The sequence below is a fragment of the Struthio camelus genome, chromosome 12, assembly GCF_040807025.1.
Source record: "Struthio camelus isolate bStrCam1 chromosome 12, bStrCam1.hap1, whole genome shotgun sequence".
Lineage (NCBI taxonomy): Eukaryota > Metazoa > Chordata > Aves > Struthioniformes > Struthionidae > Struthio > Struthio camelus.
In genome coordinates this window covers 1796508-1823820 of record NC_090953.1, presented here as the reverse complement: position 1 = coordinate 1823820, position 27313 = coordinate 1796508, and the positions used below count along the sequence as shown (strand labels likewise).

General features: G+C 60.5%; 1 protein-coding gene across 4 annotated transcripts; it reads left to right on the top strand.

Annotated features, from left to right (window-relative positions):
- Positions 1 to 384: 384 nt before the first annotated feature.
- On the top strand, positions 385 to 25355 carry LOC138068924 (uncharacterized). Of its 4 annotated transcripts, XM_068958833.1 has the most exons (3): positions 1509 to 4495; positions 5058 to 5332; positions 24878 to 25355. In XM_068958833.1, the coding sequence occupies exons 1-3, from the start codon at positions 4437 to 4439 to the stop codon at positions 25012 to 25014; spliced, it is 471 nt and encodes a 156-aa protein (XP_068814934.1). In that variant the 5' UTR covers positions 1509 to 4436; the 3' UTR covers positions 25015 to 25355. The 4 variants fall into 4 exon arrangements, with proteins under 4 accessions (XP_068814932.1, XP_068814934.1, XP_068814933.1 ...); XM_068958831.1 differs by lacking the exons at positions 1509 to 4495; positions 24878 to 25355 and adding an exon at positions 385 to 624 and having other exon boundaries at positions 5058 to 6985; XM_068958832.1 differs by lacking the exon at positions 24878 to 25355 and having other exon boundaries at positions 1509 to 3772; positions 5058 to 6985.
- The last annotated feature ends 1958 nt before the right edge of the window (positions 25356 to 27313 follow it).

Below are 27313 nucleotides of genomic sequence, written 5' to 3'. Positions count from 1 at the left end.
ACGCCGCGGTGCGGGTTTCACCTCTTGAACCTTGCCCCTCGTCCCGGCATCGTGTTTATGCAGCTGATCTTGGAACAAACACGGCGATGCTAGCAGCGAACGGAAACCACCTGACTTGAAAACAAAAAAACAACAAAAAAAAAGAGAAAAAGAAAAAGTACTCACAGGACTCCAGGCAAACCTGAATTCCAGCTTAAAGCAAGAAGGAGCGATAGAGGCCAAGCGTTTTCCCGGGCCAGGCTGAACGTCGGCTCGTGGCTCCTTCAAAAACCCGGGCGATGCTTTTAATCTGCACCCGAAAAAAGCTCAGAGACGGGCCAGAATCGGCCACGAGCTGGGCCGTGGGCCGGAGCCCGGGTCGGGGCGCCGGCTGCCCAGCCGCCCGCCGAGTTTGGGACGGGTGGGCCGCTTCTGAGCCGCCCTCATGGGGCAGAGCGGTCCCCGAGGAGCGGCTCCGCCGAGGCGCGGGCCGCCGGCGCGCGGCAGCGGCGTGGCGTGGCACGGCTCAGCCGGCGGCGGAGGCAGAACAAGCCGGGCAGACAACCCTCTGCCCGCTTGTCCTTTTCGGTAACCAAATATGTCTTTGGGATACGTGACGATTCTTTTAAAGGCTTCTCTTTGCAGGTAAGACGGGTGCCGCAAAGGCTCGTTTTCATGGGAAAAGGAGTCTAATTGGGCTCCGACAGAGAGCAGAAAGCACCTAGCGGACGCGGAGAACAGTGTTTCATGCAGCTAACAGCCTTTTCGTTGGGCATGCAGAGCACAGCGATCCGGCGGCGCGTAGCCTCCTCGCTGACGCCTTGTTTGTTCCAGAGTGCTGCTAAATATTAGCTAATGCTGGTGGCAGAACGCTTTCTGCGAGGGAAAGCAGGCGATGCAGAAAGGAGGCTGCTGCCCGGCGCTGGGGGGAAGTTACGATGCCGGTGACGCTCCCATCGCCGCCGGGAGGTAAACCGGCGTGCGCAGCCCTTCCTGAGGCCGCTGCAGCGCCTCGGCTGTCCTTGCGTTGAGCAACGCTCTCCCCCTCCTCCTCCTCCTCTTCCTCCTCCTCCCCGCTAGTTTCTGTTTTCTGTGGCTGGTGCCCGGCTCGCAGCAGGACTAGCCCACACGCTGCCTCTCCGCAGAGGTGAGCGGGTGCAAAAGCCGCATCCTGACTCACCGCTCTTGCACGGCCAACCGCGCGGTGCCGCGAGCCCTTGCCCGCGACAGCCGTGCTGAACGCAGTGTTGAAATAGCCGCGGTGCAATTGCATTTCCAACCCCGGCCCCATCCTTGGTTGGATGTTCAAGCCGTGCTCGGCCTTTGGGAAAGAGGTGGCTTGGTCCCGGGGGCTCTCGCGGGCGCAAAAGCGAGATGCCAGGTGGGCTCCGTGCGTTTCTCCGTGCACGACCTAACCGGCCTGCTGCGAACCCAGAGCAGCCCCCCACCCGGTCCTTACGTAGGCGTTTGGTGGGCCGTTCCCCCCTTCCGCAGATCGGGAGGGTGGGCTGGGTCGTGGGAGAGCTGCAGGCTGAGGCGGTCCTTGGCGGAGGACTTAGTGTGCATAACCTAAATGAAAGCTTGTTGGTGATTCATGGATTTAAAATCCCTGGCAATAGCAACTCCAGCTTGGGTAGGGCTTGGGGTGTTGCTGCCAGGTGTCAGTAGCAGGGTGCTTTCAGGTGGGTTGTTTGCGGAACGGCGTAACTGCCGCCTGACCGACGGCCGGGGAGCGGGGCTCCGAGCCGCGCGCTTCCGCTCCTGCCTCTCCCTGTGACCTTGGGCAAATCGCTCAAACCTCCCCGAGGCTGGTTATTAATCCGCAGCGCAGATACGCTAGCACGGACAGTCGGTCCCTGCCACTGCGGAGCACTGCCAGCCCCGGGGAGCAGCGAGGATGCTGAGCAAATAGGCGTGCGGATGCTCGGCGTGGATGCTCGGCGTGGATGCACACGCGCGGGCGCTCTGCATGGATGCTCTGTGTGGATGCACATGTGCGGACGCTCTGTGTGGATGCTCAGCGTGGATGCACACGCGCGGGCGCTCTGCATGGATGCTCTGTGTGGATGCACACATGTGCGGACGCTCTGCGTGGATGCTCTGCGTGGATGCACACGCAGGGGCACTCTGCGTGGATGCTCTGTGTGGATGCACATGTGCGGACGCTCTGCGTGGATGCTCGGCGTGGATGCACACGCGCGGGCGCTCTGCATGGATGCTCTGTGTGGATGCACACATGTGCGGACGCTCTGCGTGGATGCTCTGCGTGGATGCACACGCAGGGGCACTCTGCGTGGATGCTCTGTGTGGATGCACATGTGCGGACGCTCTGCGTGGATGCTCGGCGTGGATGCACACGCGCGGGCGCTCTGCATGGATGCTCTGTGTGGATGCACACATGTGCGGACGCTCTGCGTGGATGCTCTGCGTGGATGCACACGCATGGGCACTCTGCGTGGATGCTCTGTGTGGATGCACATGTGCGGACGCTCTGTGTGGATGCACACGTGTGCGGACGCTCTGCGTGGATGCTCGATGTGGATGCACACGTGCGGGCACTCTGCGTGGATGCACATAGGTGGATGCACACACCCATGCGTGCTCGGAGCGTGCACCCGGGTGAAAAGCCCTTCGGGTTTTAAGGGCCCCAAAACTCTCCTGGCTGGCAGGGCAGGGCACGGCGGCAGGTGAGCTGCTATCGCAGTGCGTGGCGGTAGATGGCAGTGGCACCGTGCCGGCGAGCCGCTGCCAGGGCAGCCTGCCTGTCCGACGGGCGTTTGCAGCTGGTTAACGCATGAAGTGCTCAGAGTTGCACGGTTTTGGGCTCAGGGAGCCGAAATGAACTCGCTCCTTTTTGCTCACACGTAACAACCGAGCTCGCGATCTTGAAGTTCAGGCGGAGCCGTGCAGCCGGAGAGATGGGGATCGCTTCGGCTGCAGCAAAACCCGCCCTGCGCGCTCGCTCGCGGGTCCGGCGGCCTCCGGCTGCTGCGCGTTTGCCCTCGCGCCGGGCTTCTGGGCTGCCTCCAGCTCCAGCTCTGCCGTGTTTCCTGGGGACGTCTCCTGGTCCGGGGGTCCTTGGGCTCTGCATCGGGCGAGCCCGTCCTGCAGAAATACCCACCCGCAGGGGAAGGGCACCCCGCTCCTGCCTCCTGAGCACGCCAGCGGGAACTTGGCTACACTTTATATCCAGGCTTGGTCACCTCAACTTATTTAGTTTGCAGGTTGAATGCTAGCTTTATTGGACTTGTTTTTCTTTATTGGGTTTATCGCTGCAAATTTTCCTAGACGCTAAGATGAATCACAGCGTGGCATCTCCTTTCGTGCTGGCGAGACTGTATTTCCTGAGGAAGGTTAAGGCTGTTCTACTGCTATTACGGATGGAGTAATTAACCTGGAGGCTTCAGGTTAGGAGCTGCTTAGCATTCATCGATCATGAGAAAATCCCACATGAGGAAGTCCAGAGGCTGTCAGGCTCGCCGCCTGTGAGAGCAACACCGGTTTCCGTGTTGTGACAACACCCGCGGAGGGCAGACCTTGGGAAGGGAGCCACTCATCGATTTGTTCCCGAAGCTTTGGAAGTGATTTGGCTGGGGCGCAGCTTGCACAGAAGGACGAGAGGGGAGAGCGTGACTCAGCTCGCTGGCGACGCGGCTGCCTTGCCCAGGCCTGTTGCAGGCACGGCCGGAAGGACGCTCCGGCGGCTCCAGCGCTCATGCGCTCCTGTCATTGCTTTCCCTCCTCCAGCCTGTCGTACGCAACGGGAATAGTTTTGCTTTGACTCCGCGTCGAGGTTGGTTTCATCAGGCGAAGGTGCACCGGCGTTGCACAAACGGGAGCTTTCAGGGGGTTGCACAACCGAGCGGGTATTAGTTAGCTACTGGTCTTGCAGCTGTAGCTCTGGAGGCGACTGCCAGATACAATCCTGCTGACTTTGCGGTGAAATCCCAGCCCCATTGAAGTTGATTGCAAAATGCCTTAATTGAGAAAGCTGGACCAAGCTTTCATCCTGCCTCGCTGCCCCAGCGCGCACCGGCCAGCGAGCTCGCGGCAGGGCGGCCACCTCCAGCCGGCGCGGGGAGGGGGGCTGCTGCGGACCCTCCTCATCCTGCTCCATCTCGCCGCACGTTTCCCTTTCCGTGGATGGCGATGTGTGGTTTTGCCTTTGGGCAGCTCCTGGGGCGAGCCAACGCGAGCATCCCGAGCTGCCGCTGGGTGTCGGGGCACGGCTGAGCCGAATGTCCGTCTGCCGGGGTGAGCTTCGTCCCCAGCGCCGGAGCCGGCAGCTGCAGCCCGTGTCCCTCCGCCCTGCTGGAGGCGTCCGACACACCTGCCCGGACTGGTCCTCAGAGGAGTCGTTGCTTCTGGGACCAAAAAGGGAATTATGTCCTGTGGTCTGACCTGGTCGGCACTTGCAAGGGGCTGTGGCGGAGTCACGAACCACTGATTTCGGAGCAATGAGCCCTGTAGGCTTCTGCCGGCTGTATGAGCGGGAGCAGCTTGCAAGGACCGCGGTGTAAGGGCCGGGCTATGATACGTGCTTATCTGTTCTTTAATCTTCGGTAGTGTATCTCAGAGATGGCCAGAGGTGACTGAAAAAAAAAAAAATCTGAATAGTTCATTAAAATGTCTCTTTTTTTACTGTAAAGTGTATAGGGATAAAAATCTTCAAAAGTGCATAATTTGAGGGGGGGAAAAAAAATGGCCCTGTGCAGTTATGCGGGTGACAGTGCCCGCCAGCTGGAACGTTTTTTCAGCCCGGGAGAGTTTTTACTGCTCCAGAGCTCTTCGCCACCACGAACCCCAGTGGGTACACCAGGAAATGCCCATGGGCTAGCAAGTCCACGTTAAGCATTTTGGATTTTTCTGGAGATGTTTGGTCCAGAAGTTTCCTTTCTGTTCTGGCGTTTAAAAACATCGAAGCCTCGTTTACGTCCGCTCCGAAAATCCGCGCCAGCTCCTGCAGTGGCAGCTGCTGGTGTCAGAGCGCATTAATTCCCTCGCCACGGGGAATTAGCTCTGTGAGCCCGGAGCCGCGCAGGCAACCGAGATGCTCTTTCTCGCCCTCTTTTCCGCAGGGGCGGCAGCGGCCTGCGAGGGCGACGGGGCAGAGCTGCTCTCGGCCGGCAGCCGGCCCCGAAGCACCTCTGCCGGCGCAGGCAGCGCCAGCGGAGGGGTTGCAGCATCCTTGAGGCCGGAGCCGGAGGAAGCGCGTGCAGCCCCGGACGCCGGCAGCCCGGCGAGGCGTTCGGCGTGCTGGGACGGCGCGCAGCAACGCACCGAGACGCGAGGAAGGACTGGAGGGGAGGTCGTGGTCCCGCGGGGGACAAGAGGATGGGAGCAGGACTTAAAGGTAGGTGCCGCGCGTTTGGTACGGAGAGGGCAGCTGGCCTCGGGGAAACGAATGCGCTCCCTGAAGGGCGAGAGCGGGGCAAGGCTGCAGTGAGTGCCACCGGCGGAAAAGCTGGGCTGCATCCGGGAGACTGGACAAGAGCCTACCCGAGGGCATGGAGGGGGACAGAGACACGGTTAAACATGCTGTGCAGTTTGCCAGGGAGATTGGGGCGCAGGCTGGGGGCGGGCAGCGGGGGCTGCTGTGCTGGGTGGCACGTGCGGGGCGCCAAAACGCTCCCGTCTGCGCCGCGTAATCATCTGCCAGCACAGGAGAAGCTGGTTATCGTTACAGAGCATCTCACCAAGGTTTCTGTGGATGAAGGAGATAAGCATGAAACTATTTTCCTTATGCTCTTTCTGGCCTCCGCAGTGTGCTTGCGTGCCGGCTGCCTCCTGCAATTTGCAGTAAACTTGCAAGCGCTGCTGTCCGATATCGCGGCTGCCTCGGCGCGGCACATGCCGCCGGCCTGGTGCCGCGTTTGCAGAGCAGAGCAGGCTCGCCTGGCCTCCTGCAGCCCGTCCGGAGCAAAAGCGGAAGGGAAGGGTCACACCTGGGACGACAGGACAAGCGAGGGGTGGGAAAGAGGAGCACGGAGGGGCGGGAAGGGCTGGCTCCCGGGGCGGTTGGCGGCGGCTGGAGCTTCGGGCGCCTCCGTGGCGTCGCGCCGGCGGCAGCGCGGCTGGGCCGGTGGTGGCCTCGAGTCGGGCGGCTGCCCGTTTCCGCGATGCGGTCAGAAGGAAGGGCCGGAGAGCGGGGCCGCCGGGCCGGCAGAGCAGACGTCTGCGGAGCTCCCCGGCGGGTCAGCGCTAAGTGCCGGCCGCGAGAATAAGCGGTCTTCCAGCGGGCAGCGCTCAGAGCATCTTTCCTCCCGGGGCAAAGAGCTGGAAAGCTGCTTTCTTGCAAAACCCCCGTGGCCTGCCTGCGCCTGCCGCCGGCGTGGCAGGGACCCGGCCCCAGGCGGCACGGCCGGCCCCGGCCCCGCGCCAGCCTCCCGCGGCCGGGCCCGGGCTCTGGGTCTGAGCGCGCAGGTGAGGCACGCGCTCGGCTCTGTCGCCGTCTCTCTCTCTCTCTCTGCCTTTATTTTTAAACTTTGTGGCCTTAATCTCTAGGGCTGGCTGGCAGCACGGCGTCCTGCCCGCGGGCCGGCGCGTCCCTCCTGCCCCGCGGCGTGCGGACGCGCAGCAGCCCGGATTTGCTGCGGGTGCGACCCTGGCCGAGGCTCCCAAGCCGCAGCCGGCTAATTGTAACTAATTACGCAATGCAAATTGTTTGAAGGCGGCAGGGCGCTTTGACCTGGGTAAGAACGAGGGACGCGGCGGGCAGCGAGGGGAGGGAGGAGAGGACCGAGGTCCTTCCCCGGCGCGCCGTGGCCCCCGCGCTCAGTGGCGTCTCCGAAGCGGGAGCCGCCGTGTCCTGCCGCCCCGGAGCTGCGCATGCCGCCCGCGAGGAATCCCCGGCAGGGTTTTTTGGGAAAAGACGCTAAAGCAACCGAGTCTTCAGGCTTCGGAGACGATGCCAAAGCCCGTGAACCAGCGGCTGCTGCAGCCCGACGCCGCCGGCTCCGGCTGGCCGCCAGCTCCCCGGGAGGCGCCTGCGGGCTGTCCCCGTCCCCGTCCCCCAGCTTCGGCCCCTGCGCTGAGCCCGCGGCCGGGTCCGAGGCGCCGGCCGGGCTTTGCTCTCGCCACGGCTCGGCCTGCCCACCCACGCCGACGGCGGCGATGCTGCTGGCCGGCTCCGCGCGGGCAACCTGCGATCCCGCCGCCCGTTCAAAACACCAGCGCACCCCCGGATTAAAACACTTTGTGTGTTTTCACGCGTACACTCGCTGTCTTTGTGGCAGGCGCGAGGCAGGCTGCCACCCGAGGCATCAGTGCTGGGATTTCCTTTTTTTTTTTTTTTTTTTTTTTGCCTTTGGCAAAAATTCCAGCATTGATTTGATGTTTGCAAAGCAGCACGAGACCTGAAACGAAAGGTGCTACCTAAGCGCAAAGCATAATTGAGAGCCTGTGTGATGGGCTCTACAGAAATGCATATGTAATAACAATGACATTAATAATAGGCTGTTATTTGTCAGCGAGCAGACCCGAGGCCTTGGCGCACCCGGAGCAGGCTAATAAAGAGCAGAGAGTTTCAGTCTGCGCATTAAGAGTAATATCACATAATAACATGGAAACTGCTGTCCAGGAGCTGAGGCGGTCCGGCTCAGCGCGGCGGCCAGCACGTGGCTGCCTGGCCTTCCCCGGGCGTTTTCCCGGCGCAGAGAGCGGCGGCCGCGGTCCCGCGGAGACGTCCTGCCGTCGCTCTGTCTGCCCTCTGTGTTTGCATTCGGCCCTTTTTTGGGCTCATCAGCAGGCGTGAGCCTCGGGCCCGGCGTCGCGGCCCTTTCTGCCACGCTCGGCCGGGCTGCGCGGCGGAGCAGGGCGATGCAATGCGGCCGGGGAGTTGTGTCAACGTGGACTTGGCACCCAGGAGGGTGAGCTGCAAAACGCCCAGGGAGAGCAGAGGAGCGTGCAAACGCCCTGCGCCGCGCCGCGCCGCCCCCGGCCCCCTCTGAGCCTCCGCGAGCGCAGGTGTTTGGGTGCCCGTCGGGGCTGTTGGTTCAGCCAAAGCAAACAGCTCCTTCACGCCTTGCTTCCCAGCCCCGGGAGAGCAGCCGACTAACGATAATTACCTCTTTGTCTCATTCTTTTGGAGTTATTTGTGGTACGAAGCATGTTTGCCTTCTTCGTGCTTGTTCACACGGCCAGCTCTCAAGTGCTTGCTCCTTTTGCCTTCGCGCCTTTTGTTGGGGCAGGAGCATGGAGGTTTGGCTCGGAGGAGGAGGAGGAGGAGGAAGGCTTCGCCGCGGTGAGGCCGGCGGGGCGGCAGCGGTCTCAGCCGCCCGGGACGGCGCGGACCGGCAGCTGAGTGCCCGGGCAGCGCTGAGCCCGGCGCGGGACGCCTTCCCGGCGGGATGCAGCCCCAAAGCATCGCTGGGTTAGACGCCGGCTCTCCGCTTGCTCTCCCAGGTGGGACGCGCTTCCTAACACCAAAAATACCTTTAAAAACCAAAACCAGGGATGGGATTTATAATGCACTAATTTTCCTTTCGTTTTCCCCCCTAGGGGGGCCGTGGAGGCAGCGGGCAGAGCAGCTCCCTCCCGCCGGCACAGCATCATCCCAGCATCCGTCGCCGTCCTCCTGCCCTCCCAGCGGGGCGCAGCACCCGCGGGGCTCGGCGGCGAGCGGGCAGGCTGGCCAACGCGCTAGACAGTGGCTGCTCTCCGCCTTTGGGTGCGCCTGAGACCACCCCCCCCCCATTCACATCTGGCTCGGCAGCCTGGAGGAGAAACAAAAGGCGCCTGCGAGGCTCGCTGAGCGCTAGCGGAGAAGAGCCGCGAGGGGGGCTGGAGGGGAAGGAGCCCCCCGAGCCGCCGCTTTCGGCGCTTTTCTCGCCGGTGCCGGCCGCTGAGCCCGGCCAGAAGCGAAACCCAAGGCGGGCGAGCAGCAGCGCGGCCCTTCTGCAGTGTTTGCTTTGTGCGAGCGCACAATAACGCCGTAACCTTGGGTTGTTTGCGCTAGCCAGGAGTGTCATTGCCAGCATTATATTCAACAGTTGTACTTGACTGAATAAGCAGGGTTTTTTTTTTCCCTCCCCCCCCTTGTCATAATGGCACTATCCCACGGCGGGGTGATGGATTGCTTTTTCTGTTGCACATGCTGTTATCGCTGTGCTGTTCTAATGCTACTCAAACATCATTGTGAATAGCCAAACTCAATAGCAGCAGTGTTAGGCTGGAAAGTCAATATTAGCTGAGCAAACAAAGCAAATAAAGAGTTGCTATTTGCGTAGCTATGAGTATTTGTATGCTCTGCTGCTGAACAGGGTGCTTTGAAATAATAATAAAAAAAAAAAGGCGGGGGGGAAGGGTTTTTTCTTCAAGGCAGGGAATTTTTTTATTTAGGGTGAAGCAGTCGGCTTTTATCAAAGTTCCCGTTTGCTTCCTCCGCGAGCCGCGGGTGGGGACCCACCGGAGCGCCCAGCGCCGTCACGTCACGGGCTCCAGAGCGGCTCTTCCGCTGGCGGAGCAGCTCGGCGCTCTGCGGCCGCGCGCCGCCCGGCGGGCGCCTGCTTCCTTCTGCGTGAACCCGCCTTTCGCTGCGGCTTGTTCCAGTTTCTGACGCTTCTCAGGGTTCGTTGCGGGACCTTCTCGGTGACAGCTGCCTATCTGGAACCGCCGGGCTGTGGCCCGGTGGCCCCTGAAGACGCCCTGGGAACAACAGCCGCTAGAGCTGTGTTAATGCCGTGTAGCTCGATGCACGCACCCAACGCGCACGTTGAAGAGGGGACGACACAGGCCGTCTTCGTCTGACGCTGGTCCCCGTGGAGCCGGGGTGGGGAAACACCCGTGCGCAGGCGGCGGGGGGCCGGCGGCGCCCCGTGCCCTTCTCCGCCGCGAGCGGCCGCCGCCGAGCCCTGGGGGCTGCCGCCCGGCACGGTTTCGGTTTGCACAGCATCTTCCACGCCAGCTCCAGGCCAGGATGCTTCAGGGAGCTGAATAATACAGCTGGGGGATTAAATAATGAATCCTAAAGGAGGAGAGTAGCTGTGAGGCAGAGGCAAGGGGCTAAATATGCGTAGTGGGCTGGTTTCTGAGCTGAAACGAGGCGGAGAGCGCGGCGGCGAAGGGCCCGCTCGCTCTCCCGGGCAGGCGCGGGGCAGAGCATTCTTGGGCTGGAAAGAGCAAAAAAAGACTGAAAGGGTTTGAGATGGGGACAAGGGCGGTGAGGGATGCTCCTCCAGGCACCACGGGCTGAGCGTGGCCCGTGGAGATCCTGCCGCGGGAAATAAAGAGAGGATCTGGGAGCGTCCGAAATCTGGACGCTTTGTCTTCCTGGTGGTTTTACGATGGCCAGTCTGGCCGGAGCGGTTTCTGGGAGCTCTGCAGCAAAGGCACGTTGCACGCACCGAGCCGAGCGCGGTGCGGGCGAGCGGGGAGCTGGGCTGGCCAAGGCGGCCAGCGGCCGGGGCTGGCCGTGCCGCGCCGTGCCGCGGGCAGCCCAGCCGCCCCGGCAAACCCCCGCGCGCGCCCTGCAGCCGGCGGCGTGGGGAGGGCGGACCGAGCTCTTCCCAGCGCCAAGGGCAAACCGGGCGGCGCGCGGGCGCCTGCACCCGCTCGCCGCGGCTCGCCGGGAGCCCCTGCTGCCGGGAGGCAAGCCGGCGCCGTGCTGCAATTCGGCGACAGCGTGGTGAGCGCCAGGGAAATCCAGCCAAAAAAAAAAATCATTTTTGCAAAAGGAGGGAAGGCAAGAAGGGAGGCCCAAGGCAAGCCCACCCCGAGGCGTGCTCTCCTGTAAAGAGGCGGGACAAACGGCACGACGGCCGCGGCCCCAGCGGTGCAAAGCGTGCACCCGCCGCTGTGCCGGAGGAGGCGGCGCGGTGGGGCCGGCGCCGGGCGCCGTGCTTCTCCGGAGCTGCGGAAGGTGCAGAAGCGTCTGCCACTAAATTCCTGAGTCTCGATAGCATGAAGCGCGTTTACTGCACAGTTATAGCCCAGGCTAACGCTGTTTGGAATGATTAAATTCACGTGACAGACGTAGTTGCATTAATTTTATTTATCTGGAGTGGGATAACAGGAACTAGCAATGGAAAAAGTAATTATTTTGCTTCTAGGGTGCTGGGATTGCTGACTTGGAAACCCTCTTTGAGACGTATTCCTTAAACGTGGAATAACAGCATGCGATACGTATGAGGAGCTAATACAGTGCATAAAAATGAACATAATTTCCGAAAAATTGAATTAATGAGGCAATGAGACTGTTTTAATGAGCGCAAGGTCTGCAGTAAATGTCACTGTTCCAATGTCTTTATTGTAAATTATCATGCGCGTTTTAGAAAACGCCGTCTCGCTATACGCCGACGGGAAGCCGCTGGGAGCAGGTGAGCTGGGCCGGCCGAGGGGGACCGGCCGGGGCCGGCGCGTGCACCCGCACGTGCGTGCGCGCGGGCACGCCTGCTTGCACGCTGCAGCCGCGCCGGGCCCGGGCCCCCCTCGGCCGCCGGCGCAGCGGTTCCCGCAGGCCGACGCGCGCGCGTGAGCCGGGTCGCTGCTGGGTTTGATGCCGAGCTCGCGCAACTGCTGAGTTTCTCTCGTTCCGTAAGGCAGAGGAAGGGCAAGAGCAGCTCCGCGCCGAGCCGCCCTGCCCCGAACGCAGGCAGCCGCTGTGCTGCCGCCGACTTGAGCCAAAAAAGTTTCTCTTTTTCTTTTTTGGTAATTCCATAAAATGTAATTCAGAGCTCAGGCGCCTGTGTCGGGCTCCTACGGCCCTCTGGCTCCCAGCACTGCCGACCGGGGCTCCCACCGAAGCCGGCGGAGCAGCAGCATCTTCAGCGGGTTAATCCCCGCGAGCAGCCAGGAGCACCCGAGCTCTGCAAGGAGCCAGGCAGCGCCCGGGAAAATAATTCCAGCCCGCACGCTCGCCGCCGCTTCGCGTCCCCGCGAGGCCAGCGCAGGTCGGCTGGTCCCGCCGTGGGCACGAGCGGCCCCGATTTCCCCCGCTCGAGCACCACTGCCGGCTGTATCCTGAGCACTGCTCCCCGGTGCATCCTGAGCACCGCTGCCGGCTGTATCCCGAGCACCGCTGCCTGGTGCATCCTGAGCACCACTGTCCGGTGCATCCTGAGCACCGCTGCCAGCTGTATCCCGAGCACCGCTGCCTGGTGCATCCTGAGCACCGCTGTCCGGTGCATCCTGAGCACCGCTGCCAGTACATCCTGAGCACCGCTGCTGGCTGTATCCCGAGCACCGCTGTCCGGTGCATCCTGAGCACCGCTGCTGGCTGTATCCCGAGCACCGCTGTCCGGTGCATCCTGAGCACCGCTGCTGGCTGTATCCCGAGCACCACTGTCCGGTGCCTCCTGAGCACCGCTGCTGGCTGTATCCCGAGCACTGCTGTCCGGTGCATCCTGAGCACCGCTGCTGGCTGTATCCCGAGCACCACTGTCCGGTGCCTCCTGAGCACCGCTGCTGGCTGTATCCCGAGCACTGCTGTCCGGTGCCTCCTGAGCACCACTGCTGGCTGTATCCTGAGCACCGCTGCCTGGTGCATCCTGAGCACCACTGTCCAGTGCATCCTGAGCACCGCTGCTGGCTGTATCCCGAGCACCGCTGTCCGGTGCATCCTGAGCACCACTGCTGGCTGTATCCCGAGCACCACTGTCCGGTGCCTCCTGAGCACCACTGCTGGCTGTATCCTGAGCACCGCTGCCTGGTGCATCCTGAGCACCACTGTCCAGTGCATTCTGAGCACCACTGCTGGCTGTATCCTGAGCACCGCTGTCAGTACATCCTGAGCACCGCTGCCGGCTGTATCCCGAGCACCGCTGCCTGGTGCATCCTGAGCACCACTGTCCAGTGCATCCCAAGCACCACTGCCAGTACATCCTGAGCACCGCTGCTGGCTGTATCCTGAGCACCGCTGCCCAGAGCATCCTGAGCACTGCTGCTGGCTGTATCCTGAGCACCGCTGCCAGTACATCCTGAGCACCCCTGCTGGCTGTATCCTGAGCACCGCTGCCTGGTGCATCCTGAGCACCACTGTCCAGTGCATCCTGAGCACTGCTGCTGGCTGTATCCTGAGCACCGCTGTCAGTACATCCTGAGCACCGCTGCTGGCTGTATCCTGAGCAACGCTGCCCAGAGCATCCTGAGCACCGCTGCCGGCTGTATCCCGAGCACCGCTGCCTGGTGCATCCTGAGCACCACTGTCCAGTGCATCCTGAGCACTGCTGCTGGCTGTATCCTGAGCACCGCTGCCAGTACATCCTGAGCACCGCTGCTGGCTGTATCCCGAACACCGCTGCCCAGAGCATCCTGAGCACCGCTGCTGGCTGTATCCTGAGCACCACTGTCCAGTGCATCCTGAGCACTGCTGCCAGCTGTATCCCAAGCACCACTGCCGGGTGCATCCTGAGCACTGCTGCTGGCTGTATCCTGAGCACCGCTGCCCAGTGCATCCTGAGCACCGCTGCTGGCTGTATCCTGAGCACCACTGTCCGGTGCATCCTGAGCACCACTGCTGGCTGTATCCTGAGCACCACTGTCCGGTGCATCCTGAGCACCGCTGCTGGCTGTATCCCGAGCACCGCTGCCTGGTGCATCCTGAGCACCACTGTCCAGTGCATCCTGAGCACCACTGCTGGCTGTATCCCGAGCACCGCTGCCTGGTGCATCCTGAGCACCACTGTCCAGTGCATCCTGAGCACCACTGCTGGCTGTATCCTGAGCACCGCTGCCTGGTGCATCCTGAGCACCACTGCTGGCCTGCTGGCTGTATCCCGAGCACCGCTGCCTGGTGCCTCCTGAGCACCACTGCCGGCTGTATCCCGAGCACCGCTGCCTGGTGCATCCTGAGCACCACTGTCCAGTACATCCTGAGCACCGCTGCCAGTACATCCTGAGCACCGCTGCTGGCTGTATCCCAAGCACCACTGTCCGGTGCATCCTGAGCACCGCTGCTGGCTGTATCCTGAGCACCGCTGCCTGGTGCATCCTGAGCACCACTGTCCAGTGCATCCTGAGCACCGCTGCTGGCTGTATCCCAAGCACCACTGCCTGGTGCATCCTGAGCACCACTGTCCAGTGCATTCTGAGCACCGCTGCTGGCTGTATCCCGAGCACCGCTGCCTGGTGCATCCTGAGCACCACTGTCCAGTGCATCCCAAGCACCACTGCCAGTACATCCTGAGCACCGCTGCTGGCTGTATCCCGAGCACCGCTGCCTGGTGCATCCTGAGCACCACTGTCCAGTGCATCCCAAGCACCGCTGTCAGTACATCCTGAGCACCGCTGCCGGCTGTATCCCGAGCACCGCTGCCTGGTGCATCCTGAGCACCACTGTCCAGTGCATCCCAAGCACCACTGCCAGTACATCCTGAGCACCGCTGCTGGCTGTATCCTGAGCACCACTGCCCAGAGCATCCTGAGCACTGCTGCTGGCTGTATCCCGAACACCGCTGCCCAGTGCATCCTGAGCACTGCTGCTGGCTGTATCCTGAGCACCGCTGCCAGTACATCCTGAGCACCGCTGCTGGCTGTATCCTGAGCACCGCTGCCTGGTGCATCCTGAGCACTGCTGTCCGGTGCATCCTGAGCACCGCTGCCCGGTGCATCCTGAGCACCACTGCTGGCTGTACCCTGAGCACCGCTGCCCGGTGCATCCTGAGCACCGCTGCTGGCTGTATCCCGAACACCACTGCCCAGAGCATCTGAGCACCACTGCTGGCTGTATCCCGAGCACCGCTGCCTGGTGCATCCTGAGCACCACTGTCCAGTGCATTCTGAGCACCCCTGCTGGCTGTATCCTGAGCACCGCTGTCAGTACATCCTGAGCACCGCTGCCGGCTGTATCCCGAGCACCGCTGCCTGGTGCATCCTGAGCACCACTGTCCAGTGCATCCCAAGCACCACTGCCAGTACATCCTGAGCACCACTGCTGGCTGTATCCTGAGCACCGCTGCCCAGAGCATCCTGAGCACTGCTGCTGGCTGTATCCTGAGCACCGCTGCCAGTACATCCTGAGCACCCCTGCTGGCTGTATCCTGAGCACCGCTGCCTGGTGCATCCTGAGCACCACTGTCCAGTGCATCCTGAGCACTGCTGCTGGCTGTATCCTGAGCACCGCTGTCAGTACATCCTGAGCACCGCTGCTGGCTGTATCCTGAGCAACGCTGCCCAGAGCATCCTGAGCACCGCTGCTGGCTGTATCCTGAGCACCGCTGCCAGTACATCCTGAGCACCCCTGCTGGCTGTATCCTGAGCACTGCTGCCGGTTGTATCCCGAGCACTGCTGTCCGGTGCATCCTGAGCACCGCTGCCCGGTGCATCCTGAGCACCACTGCTGGCTGTACCCTGAGCACCGCTGCCCGGTGCATCCTGAGCACCACTGCTGGCTGTATCCCGAACACCACTGCCCAGAGCATCCTGAGCACCACTGCTGGCTCTATCCCGAGCACCGCTGCCTGGTGCATCCTGAGCACCACTGTCCAGTGCATTCTGAGCACCCCTGCTGGCTGTATCCTGAGCACCGCTGTCAGTACATCCTGAGCACCGCTGCCGGCTGTATCCCGAGCACCGCTGCCTGGTGCATCCTGAGCACCACTGTCCAGTGCATCCCAAGCACCACTGCCAGTACATCCTGAGCACCGCTGCTGGCTGTATCCTGAGCACCACTGCCCAGAGCATCCTGAGCACTGCTGCTGGCTGTATCCCGAACACCGCTGCCCAGTGCATCCTGAGCACTGCTGCTGGCTGTATCCTGAGCACCGCTGCCAGTACATCCTGAGCACCGCTGCTGGCTGTATCCTGAGCACCGCTGCCTGGTGCATCCTGAGCACCACTGTCCAGTGCATCCTGAGCACTGCTGCTGGCTGTATCCTGAGCACCGCTGCCAGTACATCCTGAGCACCGCTGCTGGCTGTATCCCGAACACCGCTGCCCAGAGCATCCTGAGCACCGCTGCTGGCTGTATCCTGAGCACCACTGTCCAGTGCATCCTGAGCACTGCTGCCAGCTGTATCCCAAGCACCACTGCCGGGTGCATCCTGAGCACTGCTGCTGGCTGTATCCTGAGCACCGCTGCCCAGTGCATCCTGAGCACCGCTGCTGGCTGTATCCTGAGCACCACTGTCCGGTGCATCCTGAGCACCGCTGCTGGCTGTATCCCGAGCACCGCTGCCTGGTGCATCCTGAGCACCACTGTCCAGTGCATCCTGAGCACCACTGCTGGCTGTATCCCGAGCACCGCTGCCTGGTGCCTCCTGAGCACCACTGCCGGCTGTATCCCGAGCACCGCTGCCTGGTGCATCCTGAGCACCACTGTCCAGTACATCCTGAGCACCGCTGCCAGTACATCCTGAGCACCGCTGCTGGCTGTATCCTGAGCACCGCTGCCTGGTGCATCCTGAGCACCACTGTCCAGTGCATCCTGAGCACCGCTGCTGGCTGTATCCCAAGCACCACTGCCTGGTGCATCCTGAGCACCACTGTCCAGTGCATTCTGAGCACCGCTGCTGGCTGTATCCTGAGCACCGCTGTCAGTACATCCTGAGCACCGCTGCCGGCTGTATCCCGAGCACCGCTGCCTGGTGCATCCTGAGCACCACTGTCCAGTGCATCCCAAGCACCACTGCCAGTACATCCTGAGCACCGCTGCTGGCTGTATCCTGAGCACCACTGCCCAGAGCATCCTGAGCACTGCTGCTGGCTGTATCCTGAGCACCGCTGCCCAGTGCATCCTGAGCACTGCTGCTGGCTGTATCCTGAGCACCGCTGCCAGTACATCCTGAGCACCCCTGCTGGCTGTATCCTGAGCACTGCTGCCGGTTGTATCCCGAGCACTGCTGTCCGGTGCATCCTGAGCACCGCTGCCCGGTGCATCCTGAGCACCACTGCTGGCTGTACCCTGAGCACCGCTGCCCGGTGCATCCTGAGCACCGCTGCTGGCTGTATCCCGAACACCACTGCCCAGAGCATCTGAGCACCGCTGCTGGCTGTATCCTGAGCACCACTGTCCAGTGCATCCTGAGCACTGCTGCCGGCTGTATCCCGAGCACCACTGTCCGGTGCATCCTGAGCACCACTGCTGGCTGTATCCTGAGCACCGCTGCCCAGTGCATCCTGAGCACCGCTGCCGGCTGTATCCCGAGCACATTTCCTTCCTGTTTTTTGCCTCCTGCAAGGAAACGGCCGGCTCTCCGTGCCCAGCCTCCAGCCGGGGCAAAGCACGAAGCCGCACATGACCGCTGGCACGGTGAGTGCTCCTCGAGCGGTCGCCTGCTGGGTCATTAGTGGCCTTTCCGCTGCCTCCGCCTCGACGGCGTCTTTGGGGGAGTTTCTTTGGGTTTCCTGCGCGGATCGAGGTTCCCTGCGCGGATCCAGGCTGCCGGTCGGGTCGGTTGCCATGGCAATGCTGGCGGAGGCGCCGAGGCGCGCCGGCTCCCGGGAGCATCCGCGCGGGCAGCCGGCGGCTCCCGAGCCGGCGGGCAGGGACGCGGCCCCCGCGGGGTCACGCCGCCCTGCACCCACGCGGTTTGGGGACTTCCACCCGAGACAGCCCTGGCCCCCGCAGCGAGGGAAACGGGGTGCGCGACTCTCGCCCCGACCCACGGGCCTGATTTTCGAACATAGCCTGGGGATGACTGCTGGGACCGGGGGGTTGTTTTTTGTAAAAATACAAAAAATAGAAATACAAAAAAGGGCTAGAGAAGAGCGATTTTTCCCCCCCTTTCCTTCTGCCCCCCCCCCCTTTTCCATTGAGGAAAGGGGAAGAAAAAGATTCAAAAGGAACCCAATCTTTTCATTTCTTTGTCAGGCATCGGGGCGATGCAGGCAGGTGCGGGCGGCGGAGACCCCCATGCGGCGGCTGCGTGGAGCCTCGTCCCCGTCCCCATCCCTGTCCCCATCCCCGTCTGCGTCCCCATCCCTGTCCTCGTCCCCATCCCACTGTCTTCCAGCGAATAGCTGCCTGTTTGCAGACATGTAAATACAACTTTACAATTGCCATAAATCCTATTGTGCAATATTCTCCAGAACCAATTAGATTCTGACATCTGCTTAATGTTTAATTACTTTTTGACGAAGGAAATGGAAAAATTGACAAATAGTTTAATCCATCAAATGTCGGCCTTTTGTGAGTATGTTTATATAAAGCTTACATGCCAACATCTCTTAATTTTTCTTGCTGCTCTGGCAAGGGTAAGGACAAATATTTATATTTCAGGCACACAAGATGGCTTTCATATTGTTTTCATGTTTAACTGATTTCAAATGAACTAAGATGGCTCTTAATGTGGTTACAAGAATTTGCCATTAATTTTCACTTAAAATTGGATCCAGCTTGCTACATGTCTGCAATATATTAAAGTTAATAACGATTTGTTTAGAAAATGCAATACTTACTGCTGGCTGATTGGCACACGTTCGCTTGGTGGAAACATCAGATTCCTATTATATTTAAATGATAATTAAGCTTAGAGTATGACTCCTATTTTGGAGCGCTTAAAGCACAATATTTTTTGTCAATGCTATGGGAAAACAGAGCGCGGCCTCGCGGCGGAGGGCGCAGCGCAGCTGGGCTGAGCTCCTCCGTCCCCTTCTACTCGTCGCTTAAACGCTGCTTTAATTCCACGGTCGCGGGATGGGACGGACGACAGGAGTCGCGTAGAAGATATTTCCGGGAAAAATCTGGCAATCCTTCTTCTGAGCATCCTCATCCTCGGGGTCCGGCCGTCCAGGCGAGCGGGCGGGGGCCCGGCGGGAGCGCAGGCAAAACCCAAACCGCGTGGAAAGGCCTCGGAGCCCGGTAAAAACCGCCTGAGAAATGCTGGGTTTTCATCCGGGTCCAGCGCTGCGGGGGTGCCGGCGGCTGCGCCCCCTCCCAACCGCGCGGCGTCCGTTCAGCCGTGCCGCGGCCGGAGACCCTCCTCCGCGGCTCGTGGCGCTGCAAAACCTTCCCGGCTGCGTTTTCCCGAAGCCGGTGCTGCGGGGCTCGGCTCTCGGCGTGCCGCGGGGGGAAAGCGGCGGCCGAGGAGCCCGCTGCGGGGGGAGCCGGGGGCCGCTCCTCTTGCAGGACGTGGGGCGGGCGGTTTTACTGCCCCCCCGGCGCCGCTGGGCCGTGGGGCGCTTCGGGTCACCCACCCGCTCTCTTCTGCTTTCGGCCTCGGGAGTCCTGCGACGAGCTGGGCGGTTTGACCCCGGCCATCCTTGCCCGGACGGGTGGAGAAGCGGGGGGGGATTTGACTTCTCCCACCCTGCCCGGTTTTGGGCAAAGCGTGGGAGCGGGAAGGGAGCCCAGCTCATTGATATTTCACTTACACATTTAATAAAGGGAATAAAATATCAGAAATGCAGGAGAACCGTTAATAATTCAGCATCTCCTGGTTGTTTCATTACCTTAATATTTGCAAAAATTGCCAGCAGCTCTTGACACCTTTTCTTGCTCGCTATCTGATCCAAAAAAGCCAAAAGGAAGTAGGATATATTTCCCTGCCCTCATTATGCTAATCACAGCATTGCAAGCTTTGCTTGCAAGTGTCCTTGCTCTGTGATGGAAAAAGAAACGTCGCGCAATAAATTTGACCTAGAATAGTTGTTGGGAAGAGAAAAATACGTAAAGCATAAGAAGCCCACTGATCTTACTCATAGCATCTTTGAAAATGCTGTTATTAACTGACAATAAATCTAACAAACTTTATAATTAGGTTACTTCTTTCCTTTGAACTCCCATTGCCGGAGCCATTAGCTAGTACAGCGCTGTGATTTATAAGTGAGAAGCAGCACTAAGTTCGTCAGTTTATCGGCTTTTATTTTAAAAGGCATTTGTTTTCCAGCCTCAGAGGAAAATCTGCCGCTCCCCAAAGCTTTGTTGTAAGTAGTAACGTGTCAGGTTGTTTTCTTTTTCCTCCGTGCCGAGACTGCCAGCCAGCATGCCAATTAGCTCCAGTTGTATTTTTGTGATGAGGGGAGTCGTCTGCCGGGTACGGGATTGAGAACCAGCAAGCTCGTTTCACCTCAGCCATCGAACAGGCAGCAGATGGCAGCAACTAGGGTTCGCCTCGGCTGGTGAACCGACATGAAAGGGGTGCGGAAAGGGGCTTTTGCTGTGCATCACCTACTTTCAAGTGAAGGGGAGCCGTTATGTTATTAAACCCCACCCGGCCTCTCGAGGTGCTTTGGATGTGTGCGTTCGGGTTTGAGTTTCTTCAGGGGTGCCGAGCCTGACGTTTGTTTTCTTTGGGCCTTTTTCACGGAGGGTTTGGGCACGGCAGCGGCAGCGCCCGACGTTGCCCCTCGCCGCTCGCTCGCGTTCCCGCCGTGGGCTGGAGCCGGGAAAACATCCCGGGAAACCATCCCGGCCGCCCGTCTCGACCGTGCCGCCGCTTTGGACGTTATCCCTTGAGTTTAAGCTGATTATGGCGACTTTATAACCGGTGTTTGTTTAATTTCCCCGCGGCGCGCTGTTTGCCCAGCGGCGCCGGGGGCGAACACCAGCCCGCTGCAACGGCGGCCGCCCTCGCGGAGAGCCGCTGCGACGGGAGCGGAGGCTGCGCCGGGGGACGCGGGGCGCCCCGTGCGGCCACCCGCCGCCCCAGCCCGCGCAGGCAGACGGCGGCTTCTCAGCAGCCCGGTGCTCTTGACCCGAGTCCTGCCTTGTCCGGGCCGCTGCGGTGGGGCACCGAGGCGGGGGTCTGCGGCGGAGCGGAGCCGAGGAAGGGGAAGGGGAAGGGAAGGGAAAAAGAAAGGCAGCAGCAGGCAGGACGCTTCCCTGCCCTCTCCAACGCCGAGCTAAAGGCGAGATGGGGTCAAGCAGAGCCCCTTGCCGAGCTTCTCATTCGGCAGTTTCTCAAGACCAAGCTTTTTGCCTCCAGGCCAAAAACCTTCCTTACATCCCTTGGCCCAAGCTAACGCTGCTGAATCAGCTGGGCACCCGGTTTCCTCGCCCCGGAGGGCTGCAGGGTCCTGCCCCAGGGCTACGAACCTCTCAGGCACCTCTTTCTTTTTTTTTTTTTTCTCTTTTAATTGCTCTTTAGCCTTTGTTTAGATACTTTTGGTAGTGTGTGCCCCCGTGCATGGGTGGGGAGGGGCAGAGACGCGGTGCTAAGGCTGAAAAAGCTGGCTGCAAGACGCCCCGGAGATGTTAGTTTTCAGGAAAAGGCCAAGAAGCAAGAATGCGCTCGGTCGCTCAGAAAAGGCTCAATACCTGTTGATTTTAAAAGCACCCTGTGAGCATGTTTCTCTCCTCAAGCCATAGACTGCACTGGATGTTTTGCAAAGTTCAGGCATGGGTGCAAAACCGAGGCGGGCTTTCTGCGCCCTTTGCAGCTGGCTTCGTTGAACCGCGTGCTCAAACGTCAGCTCAAGCTCTCCTTGCCCTGGACAAGCTGCACCAGCAGCGAAGCCTTGTCAGAGGGCCCCCGGCCTCACGGAGCGTGGATGCAGTCCCCAGCCGGTGCTGAATCCCCATCTCCCCGCAGATGGATAGAGAGATACATTTTAAAGCATGAGCTTGATTGTATTACCGGCTCCTGAGTGGCCGTGGCGTGACAGCATAGCGTCGGATCGACAGGAGTTTGATGGTCAGTAATAGCCCATCGCCAGGGCCCTGGTACTTTGATGTATTGTACTAGTGCATCATCAGAACAATGGCGTTTTGATGTATTGTATTAGAACATAATCAGAACGATGGTGCTTTGATATATCATGTAAGTACATCATCAGAGCGGCGGTGCCGTGGCATATTACCTTAGCAGGCTGTCAGAGCTGCCGCGCTTTAATGGATTTCAATAAGCCGTCCCTGGGGCTTGGGCTTTGCGGAGGCGCGATATCGGCCACCGGAGGGGCCGCCGCGAGAGCGGAGCAGCAAAAGCAGGCTGGGGGCAAAGGGGCACGAAGGAGCGAAAGGCGAGGAGTCGCCGGCACGCCGGGAAGGGTGCACACGACGTTCCCGCAGATGTTTCTCCCACGTCGCTGCACCATCCTGTTTCAAGCGGCTCCTCGGAGCAGATGCTCCTCTTCCCGCTAACCTTTCCCAAGCCAGCAGCAGACGGTGCACTGCTGCCGCCGGCTCATGCCAAGGGGAAGGCGATGCCGCGTGGCCCGGCGCTCCAGCGGCGGCGCGCGGGAGGGAAGGGGCGAAGGAGCCGCGTGGGAACCGGCTCCTCCGAGGAAGGGGCTGAGAGACGGGCTGAGCCCGGTAAATAGGAAAAATAATACGAAAGCCTGGAAATTTCAGCTTTTCCACGCCAAGGGGTCACAGCAGTGCTTTTCCATGCAAGCGATGTGTAGGGCTTTTTTTTTGTTTCGGGGCATGTTACTCTTTCTTTTAGTGTTGTTTTGGGGTCAAGCAATCATTAGGACTGGCCTGAAACACCTGTGGTTGTCTTCTTCTTGTCACTTAAACAGAAAAGCCATCAAAAATTAGTTTCAGGTGGAGTTTTTTTTTTTTTTTAAGTTCCTTAGCTGAGACAGATCCATTCCATCTGTCTGAAATAGCAACATTTCAGTATGTTTGGGTTTTTTTTTTTTAAATCCCTTTTTAAATTACATGGGCTGCATTTGAATGTATTTCAAAATAAGAGAAGCGTCGTCCTATTTAAAAATGCCAAAATAAAAATGTTCAGCTTTCCAAACTCCTTCCTTTCCCCGAAACTATTGCTGAATTCCTAAGTAGTTTTCGTCGACCTGCAGCTGCATATTTGTGGCAAAGAACCAAGTCTGCGGCGGAGGAGAGGCGGCGGCCGGTGCCGGGCCGGGCCCCGGACCTCCCGGACCGCTGCGGGCCTGCGGGAGGGATGTCGGCGCTGAGAGCGAATGCCGCATCGGAGGAAAAGGAGCCTGCCAACAAGAAGCGCTCAGAAGTGGAGCACAGCGCTAATATTTTGGGGAAATTGAAATTCCGACCATGAAATTGCCTATCATTTATCATCCCCAACCACCTTACGAAGTAAGAAAAACAGGCATTAAGCCTTATTGCTTTTTAAATCCTTACGATCTCTGGGAAAAGACACCTCATCTCTTTTCTTCAGTACGCGTCCTGCGAAAGCGGCCGGGAGCACGACGGCGACGTGGCGGGCGCTGGGCCCTTTACGCAGACGAAGCAAATCAGACCCGGCAGCTGTCGAGACGGCCCGATGCCGCGCCGCCTCGGACGCGGCAGACGATGCCCGCGGTCGCGCCCAGAGCCGCGCGGGCGCCCTGGCCAGCAGCGGGGCGTCCCCGGGCGGTGTTTTTTCCCGAGGTGCCGGGCAGCGCGGCTCTCGCCCGCCACCGGCCGCCCTCCTCCCGGCTCGTCCTCGCCGCGGGTAGCAGGCTGCGGATGCTGCGGATGCTGCGGGCTGCTGTGCGCGGCGGCCGTCGGCAGCGGCGCCGCGCGTCCCGGCTGGCTCGGCTGCCTCCGCCTCTCTCCCCCCGCTCCTCGGCTCCTGCCTTTCGGGCGATTTGCTTGGGGAGGAATGAGAGACTGCAGAAAGGGTCCGCGTCCGAGCGCGGGGTTCGGGAGCAGGGAGCGGCTGCCGGGGCGTCCCGGGGAGGGCGGGATGCCCAGGTCCTCCTTCCCGGCGGGACGCGGGGCATGCGCTTCCCTGCCCGAGCTCCGGGCACGAGCGACGGCCGGGCGGCGCGGGGTGTCCGAGAGCCGCGGCGAGGCAGCTGGCGGCGGCCCGAGAGCGGAGGAGAGGATGCCGCGGCTGGGAACGGCAGCGAGCGGTGGGAACGGGGCCGAGGGGAGAGCGGCAAGTGCCCAGCAGCCTGCTCTCGCTGCTCACCTCCAGGGCAGGGCTGGGCCACGAGCAGACAGCCCCCGGCGGGGTGACACTGCGCTTATTTGCAATGGGGATTGCCGGTCGCGTTGTGCAGGAGACGGGGGCTGAATCATCCCGCGGGCGCTTCCGGCGCCGACCCGCGAAGGTGTTGGGGAACGGGCAGGGCTCCCGTCGGGCGGACCCATGCAAGCGCGCGGCTCCTCCGCGGGCTGCTCTCGCGCCGGCTCGGGAGGCGCTCGCCGCCCTCGCTGCGGCTTCGGGCTCACGCGGCGAGCGCCCGTCTCCCCCGCTTCCGCCCGCCGCGCGTCACAGCCTCGGTCGCACGCCGAAGCTTCGCGCCCGAAAGGAAACGCTCGCGCTTACCTGCTAATGGTGAACCGCAAAGCGGGGGGGGGAAGGAAACAAACAAACAAAAAACCCCTTGAATGATAGGGGAACATAAATTATCTAGAACTGGCAAGAAATGAAAGTGTTGCATGGTCCCCTGACAGCAATGGGATGAATAACTGATGATGATTAGTTAAATCATAACATTGCTCATGCCATGCATAAGTGATGAGCCAACTGCTTGCGATGCCCTGATGAGATGCAGCATTCTTCGCTTTCTATCATTCCCACTTTGTAGCCCCAAAGAAACTACCACATTTCTGCATTTTTGTGTTATCTGGCACATCAAGCAATGCGACAATGAATATATATTGACCTTATTATAGCAGCCGGCTGCTTGTGCCAGAAGCAACCAGGCATACTTTGCACAAATTAAAGCTGTCAGCATGTAATTTATGGTTCATTGCAAAAGAGGAACAGAACTCTGAGGGGAACATTGTGGTTTGGGAAGCAGGTAGGTAGGCAGATGAATTGCATGATAAAATATCTTGCTAATGATGTGATGTTAAAGCTGAAGTGTCATTTTCATTCTGTTTTGCACATTTTTTTTAGCTCTTTCTTACTCAAGATGATTTTTGCCCCTCCACAGTTCTTTTTTTTTTCCCCTTTTTCTTTCCAAAAGCTAAATTACTGGTTATACCTGAAAAGGATGAAGTAGGTGTGATAATTTACAACTAGACAGCGGCTGTCGGAAGACGGCGTGGTGGCGTTGTGAGCGATGTTAGAGCCCCGTAACAGGGAGCCGTCGCACCAACGCAGCCAACAGGCTCGACATCTGGGGTGCGCGCGTATGATTAAAGTTTTGCTCTTTTTTTCAGAGGAGAGAATAGACCCGAGGAGAAATAAAATAAAGAAATCCATCTGCGTGCGTTCGCTCCTGTTGACACACACAGCGGCAAAGCTGTACCTTGAGAACGAGTTAGACGCTGCAAACGCAGACGCTGCCAACCCGTGATGTATTTTGGTTTCATAGATGCTGGATCTCTCGTCCCCTTTTGTTTCCAAATCATTCATCGTCTGGGGGTAAAAGAAAGAAGGAAAGAAAGAAACAAAGGGAAGAAAATATAATTCAGAGAAATAGGCGGGAGAGATTTGTTCGCCGAGCGCTCTGTCGCCCCGGATAGCGTGCGGAAGTGGGCGATCGGGGACCGGCCGGCTGCTGGCTCCCGGGCGCCCGCGCTAAACCTGCCTCGAGGCCCGAGCGAAGGGGGTTTGGCGGAAATGGGGATTTAGCGTCTGCCTCACAAGAGAACTTTCTTTAGGCCAAGTAATAAATGATAAAATAATTAAATTCTGAAATAAAACGTCACTGAATTATTTAAGCGCTCACCTAGCAATAGCTGTGAGTCACCCGGCGGAGCGTTGTTGCCGTGCTGCGGGCAACCCTGCCGTGCCAAGAGAAACATATGACACAGCAAGGCGCTATTCGGGTTACCGCGAGCGCTGGCGAGCGGCCTGCCGCTCCGCTCCGTGACTGCATTGGAGGGCTGCAAATCTGTTTTTTGTTCCACCTTGGAACCGGCCCAAAACGTTTGGAGTGTTTTAGCACACCAGGGTGCCAGCGAAACGCCCTTTCCCAGACCGAAGAGGTTGCGTTTGGGGAGCAGGGGACCCCCGTGGCGCGGAGCACCGCGGGAGCCGCGGCGAGAGCTGGGGCTGGCGCGGGGGCCGGGGGAGCCGCGTTGGGCGCGAGGCGTGCACGCCGCCCGCGGCTGCTCCCCGCGGCAGGGCCCTGCTCCTCGGCACCGCGAGCGGGGCGCCAGGCGCCTGGAGCGAGACGTTGCATGCCCCAGGGGGTGCAACGGGGCGATCCGGCCGTGCAGCCCCCGGGCACGTCCCCTTGCAGGTCTCGGGCTCTGCTCCGGTTCATCCTCACGCAGGGCGCTCCGCTGCAAGCAGCGCCGGACGTCCTTTCCGAGGGGTGCGCTGCAAACGCCAGCTTTCTTTGCACCGACGTTGGAGACGTCTCACTGACGCGCGCTCCCGGCCGGGCTCCGTGTCGCGTCGCGGGGACCGGCCGGGAGCGAAGCAGCTCGGCGGCGGTGGAGCTGAGCGCCGGCGCGGCGCGGGGAGTCCTGCGAGGGCTCCCGCTCCGGAGGCCAGCTCGCGCGGCTCATCGTTTCGGGTCTGCCCACTCTAGCATCCAGAGCTCCATGAAAGGTAAACGTAGGCTGAATGCGGGGTTTCTCTTTCCCTTGCTAAGGGGAGGGTCGTCGCGGGCCCTGCTCGGAGCCAACGTCAGCGCGCCCCGTGCCAAAAAACTCAGTTTTGCTCCGGTGCAAAGGGGTGGCCCATCACCGTCACCTCGCGCCTGCCGAGAGGAATGGCACAGACATCAGCACACTTCCCATGGCTCGTGCCAGGGCATCCCGCCCGGGCACGAAGGCGCAAGGTGAGAAGGCAGATTAAACCCTTCTGACGACCTGGATGAATCCCGCGCGCAGCCGCTGCGGCAGAGCCGCTCGCCCGGGCCGCTCCGGGCTAAGGGAGACGAAGGGGAGCAACGCCGGCAGCGGGGCCGGCACGTTGGCTTCGGAGCCGAGCCCCCGGCGCTCCCGTTTACCAGCGTCGGTTTTCCTCTTCGGACACTTCACCTGCCGCGTCTCGGCTCACCGCTCGGCAGCTGAGCTCCTTGGCCGGCAGCAGGGCCTTGTGCCGCTGCAATGGGCATTAAGTAGAAGATTTTTGCAGCTGAGGCTGGTGCTTGTCGTGTTGGTTGCTCCTTGCGGCTGCCTCTCGGCAGTGCTGGAGTGGGCCCAGGAGTCCTGCCAGCTCAGGGCACCGGGCGCAGCGAGGTCTGGAGACGTCCCAGCGCAGGCACGGAGGAGAGCAGGGCACGGGGACGGCACGAGGTTCTCCATGGTTCTCCACGATGGAGACCTCCACCCATCTTCTAATCAACTGGATTCAAGCTTCTTCGCACCTCTTCTGCTGGACGTCGCACCAAAGAAAACTTTTATTTTTAAAGCGAGTCCAAGTTTGCTCCTTGCCGGCGCTGCCTTTGGGGCGCACGTCTCGTTGCAGCCAGCGACAGCTCAGCAGCGAGAGCGGTGGCAGCGTTCGGGAACTATTAGTGTTAAATTATTCCGACAAAAGCGGGCCTTGATGTTGCGTTGAAGTTGATAACTTGAGGATGTGTTTGAAAGGGATAAAAGCTCTGCCTTCAAAGGCTGACTCCTCTTTTGTGCGAGACGCACTGCTGAGCGAATTAACCGTTCTTGTAACGAACGCACCATTCTGGAGGCTAATTAGCA

Coding starts and splice junctions, on each gene's coding strand:
- LOC138068924 (XM_068958830.1), top strand. CDS start 4,437: ATGAGCCCTGTAGGCTTCTGCCGGCTGTATGAGCGGGAGCAGCTTGCA. Junction 4,496..5,057: donor CAGCTTGCAAGGACCGCGGT/GTAAGGGCCGGG, acceptor TCTTTTCCGCAG/GGGCGGCAGCGGCCTGCGAG.